The following is a 5,203-nucleotide window of genomic DNA, read 5'->3' on the forward strand; positions in this document are numbered from 1 at the left end:
CCACTGGGAAATATACGTCCCAGCCACATTGTGAAGGGGTGGGAGCACTGGGAAATATACGTCCCAGTCACATTGTGAAGGGGTGGGAGCACTGGGAAATATACGTCCCAGTCACATTGTGAAGGAGTAGGAGCACCGGGAAATATACATTCCAGTCACATCGTGAAAGAAATAATTTCAGTTGAATATTCTTTTGAATGATTGTTTCACGTAAAATAATGTACCGTAGTTTATCCTGTATAATAGTCCATAAAATCTAACATGTATACGTACTATTTTCGATTTCCGTCACATTTAACGTGCCAGGATTAAAAGGAGAGTTCTGATGAATTATATACATCGTGAAATGTTGAATAATAACAACCTGCTGCTACTGTTCTACAGTCAAAACACTATTGATTTAAAACTTACTTTGGTAATGCAGCTAGGGAAATTTTAACCTACCATTACGTAACTCTGATGTTTAAATTTGCTTCTATTGCAGAATTCTTCCTGGTACCCATGACAATGTAGCTCTTTGTTTGAACTACAAATCTGATAATTTATGTAACAATATGTTGTAACCTGGTACCCATGACAATATAGCTCTTTGTTTAAACTACAAATCTGATAATTTGTGTAACAATACGTTGTAACCTGGTACCCATGACAATGTAGCTCTTTGTTTAAACTACAAATCTGATAATTTATGTAACAATATGTTGTAACCTGGTACCCATGACAATATAGCTCTTTGTTTAAACTACAAATCTGATAATTTATATAACAATATGTTATAACCTGGTACCCATGACAATGTAGCTCTTTGTTTAAACTACAAATCTGATAATTTATGTAACAATATGTTGTGACCTGGTACCCAAGACAATGTAGCTCTTTGTTTGAACTACAAATCTGATAATTTATACAACAATATGTTGTAACCTGGTACCCATGACAATATAGCTCTTTGTTTGAACTACAAATCTGATAATTTATGTAACAATATACTTAATCCTCTTTCACTGTGGCACAAAAATACAAACTTATGTTTGTCAGCACATTACATACCTCTGGTTTCAATTGTATGTTATGTTTGTCAGCACATTACATACCTCTGGTTTCAATTCTAACTTATGTTTGTCAGCACATTACATACCTCTGGTTTCAATACTGAGGTATGTAATGTGCTGACAAACATAAGATAGAATTGAAACCAGAGGTATGTAATGTGCTGACAAACATAAGATAGAATTGAAACCAAAGGTATGTAATGTGCTCACAAACATAAGTTAGAATTGAAACCAGAGGTATGTAATGTGCTGACAAACATAAGTTAGAATTGAAACCAGAGGTATGTAATGTGCTGACAAACTTAAGTTAGAATTGAAACCAGAGGTATGTAATGTGCTGACAAACATAAGTTTGGTTTCAATACTATCTTATGTTTGTCAGCACATTACATACCTCTGGTTTCAATTCTATCTTATGTTTGTCAGCACATTACATACCTCTGGTTTCAGTTCTATCTTATGTTTGTCAGCACATTACATACCTCTGGTTTCAATACTATCTAAAATTGCTCATTTTACTTATGAATGCCATACCTTTTTCCTCTTTATAGAACCTGTTTCACATTATCACTGAAACCTACTCCATGTATAATATTCACACCAATATACACATCGTGTGTAACCCTAACACGGAACTAACCGAGCAGCTTTCTTTTACTTTTTTTTTATACATTCCATTCAAAGCTTCTACTGTCATACAAGTCTACCTGTTACATACCATTACAGAGTGACATCTTTCACACCGAGTTTGCATTATACGTTCATTTGACAACTCATCAATACCATGAAACTTTTCTAGAGATGTACAGGGATTTTTACTGTATCAAAATAGTTGTGTTTTGGCATTTATAGACAAACAATTTTTGGTGGGAATAATAACACAATTATTGTCAATAAGCAACAAAACTAGGATGCTGTATTAATATTCAGTTTTACAAATAACTTGTGAATACCTCCACTGTTTTTTCCACGATCATAGACTTCAAAAAGTATTTCAGCCGATGAATTTTTCAAATTGCTGCAAGATAAACAGAAAAGCATCGTCAAACATGAACAGCCTAAACCTTTTTTAACTTGTGTTATCTTTAATATCCAAATATACATTAAAGTTAGAAATAAACAATGGTAAAATTACTATAGCATTAGTTGACTATAGGCAGTTAAGTCTCATAACAAATAATATTGCTTATTACTTATACACAACATAATTGCAATGTGCACACACAAATCAATTGCATTTAGCATGTGAAGCAAAAATACTGATACTTTACATGCAACATATATGTCAGTGGTGTAAAACTGATAACTTACTATATGCACAAACTTAATTATGTTTACACTTCTGACATTTTCTTCTGCCAAGCTTATTTATACATAGGATGATTTTAAATGATAACTCTGGTGATATTTCTTGTTTGACATCATTTTATAACATACATTTTTCATTGATTAAGCACCATTTCTAGGCATGAAAACTAGGGACAAGGGGAGACAACTTCAATGAAAATAAAAGAACTTACGTGATCATTAAAAACATGACACAATTTTTCAAAGCAAGAATATTTTAAACGTTTAATAGTGTATTACACTTAGGAGATCAGCTGATAAACAAAAATGAAGGGAATAAATACACTAAAAAAAAACATACTGACCACTACGATTGGATAAACTGTACAGTATCCAAAAAATCTTACAGATTCAATATTTGATTTAATGTAATTTTAACTTTTATTCAATAAAGAAATTAAAGTTTTTAACACCAGCGACAGAGTGAATTCAATGTGAAAAAATCTGTTTAAATAAGATAAAATGATAACAATAACTATGGTTGAATTTTTATGTTATTGTTCACCAATTTTTGCCTACTTATATTATTTTAAACATGGTGTTATTATTACACAATGCAATGATCTGTAGGTATCTAACAAAATATTTTAAGAAAACCTGCAAAAAAAGTGAAATACATGTACAATGACAATTTTATTTTTCATTTGCACATTGTTTTTTTTTTATTTCAACATGACTTACTATTAAAAACTATTTAAGTTAATTGTTCGCCAATTTTTTTTCTTTTTCTTATGATTACTATATTTTATTTGGCACAGTAATTTCTGGGTTAGTTTCAAATTTGTTTAGTTTCATATTTTGTTGTATCCGAGACCCTTGTCAAGCCTATGTGAGGTTATGTCAAAGCCACACACTCAAAACAGTTTACTGTATACGTACTCTTACCTTTCCTCTGAATTAAAATTAATTTTTTTATATTTATATACACAACAGATTATTATTAATTTCCTTTAAAAAAATATTTTTGACAGATATGCTAAACCTTTTCAAAAACATTAGATGTTTAATAAGCAATCTCTGACTCAGCCAGTTATCTCCTGATTCTGTTGTATTTCCTGCAACTTTGTCAGAATACAGCTTATTTTATAACAAATCAAATGGTTTGGGGCAATAATAAAAGAGAAAATTACTTACAAAGATACAGTCGCTGTTGAGAGGTTAATGGTGCAATGTTTCACCAAAAGTTCACTTTTAGACCATCAGTTGGCCTACTGCAATTTCAATGAGAACACACTACTTTTCTTCAAAAAATGCTTATACTAGTCATTAGAAACTCTGTACAAATGTCAGAAGCATCACTTTCAAAGCTGACATTCAAGTACAAGATTGCAAATGATTGGAATGTTACCAGTGCACCAGATGTCTTGCAAAGGTGACAATACAAATAACTGCCAGAAGTGAAGAGTATCATGAATAGACATGATACTACATGTATAGTACCTAGTATTCTGAAGAAGGTTTAAAAAAATCCCCAATCATGATAAGAGGAGTTTGAGGGACGATGACGGTTGAGGGGTAATAAAATGCTTGACTGACCAAACCCTGCCCTTCCCAGTAATTTATTTATGCTTTTTTACAATCTTAGGTAACTACTGTAATTTTCTCTGGGCAGGTCAGAAATTGCTTGTTAATAATAACATTTAAAATATTTCATTAACTCATCATTTGTAATTTAAAAACAGAGAATTAAAAAAAATCACACTGCTCAGTCAAAACTATACTAGCCAAATTATTCTATACATTCAGATCCTTAATTAAATATTATTGCCAATTAAGTGAGAAATAAGTTAATTATTTGAAAATTTATTAGTCAATACATTTCAATAACATCTTTTAAAATTAATAATTAATTAATTAATTAATTAACTGCAAGTCATATATATTCTAAAAATATAATAGTAATAACCTTACAAAAGAAAATGTTCATCCCAAAATGGATTGTTTGTGTTCTTTACAACTGTTGTCTGAAACCTCTGTGACGGCTCATCCATCTCAACAACACAGAAAGGCTCTTGACAACCTAGGTGTGTAACAGGAAGGTTAAACACATTTAAATCTAATTTTAAATTATCCAAGAAAATATCACGTATAGTACACATCTTCTGTAATTAACACGAAAGTATCATTATAAAATTTTTTAAATATTCTAAAACATTAGTCACTTATATTAACATTTACAGATTTCAAAGTTAATGAAATTTAGTTTCAACGTAGTTATAAAAACGAGAAGATATGATGTTAGAAAACAAAGTAGGTGTATCTATATATAACATACGAGTACATATAACATATATATAACAGTACAAAAATATCATATACAATTATCATTTCCCATTCAAATTGTTTGTTTTCTTTCAGATTAGGAGAACTTCACATCATCTACTTTTAGGTGATGTTTTCAGCAATAAATTAAATATGTGTAGGAATTTTCACCCTTGTGAAGAATCGTGTTATAAACAAATGAAGTGATTTTACCTTTTTTAGAACCAAGATTATTGGCTTTAATTACTTTCACTAGTAATCGCTGCTCGTGTCTTGTTGATAAACTATTGTATGGCTGAAAACAATAATAGAAACTATTGTATGGCTGAAAACAATAATATAAACTATTGTATGGCTGAAAACAATAATATAAACTATTGTATGGCTGAAAACAATAATAGAAACTATAATAGAAACAATAATACAAGCTATTCTATGGCTGAAAACAATAATATAAACCATTGTATGGCTGAAAACAATAATATAAACTATTGTATGGCTGAAAACAATAATAGAAACTATAATAGAAACAATAATACAAG

The 5,203-nt window shown here is 30.2% G+C and overlaps 1 protein-coding gene across 1 annotated transcript in view; it reads right to left on the reverse strand.

Moving 5' to 3' along the window:
* LOC106476942 (C2 domain-containing protein 2-like) overlaps positions 1–5,203 on the reverse strand; it is a gene marked incomplete at its 5' end in the record, with an annotated part of 12,038 nt that overhangs the window by 3,853 nt on the left and 2,982 nt on the right. The window contains 3 exons of the mRNA XM_022380676.1: positions 2,006–2,070; positions 4,311–4,419; positions 4,875–4,956. Coding sequence (XP_022236384.1) covers positions 2,006–2,070; positions 4,311–4,419; positions 4,875–4,956 — 256 coding nt within the window. The remainder of the gene's footprint in view (positions 1–2,005; positions 2,071–4,310; positions 4,420–4,874; positions 4,957–5,203) is intronic.

This window comes from Limulus polyphemus, unplaced genomic scaffold, assembly GCF_000517525.1.
Source record: "Limulus polyphemus unplaced genomic scaffold, Limulus_polyphemus-2.1.2 Scaffold12207, whole genome shotgun sequence".
NCBI lineage: Eukaryota > Metazoa > Arthropoda > Merostomata > Xiphosura > Limulidae > Limulus > Limulus polyphemus.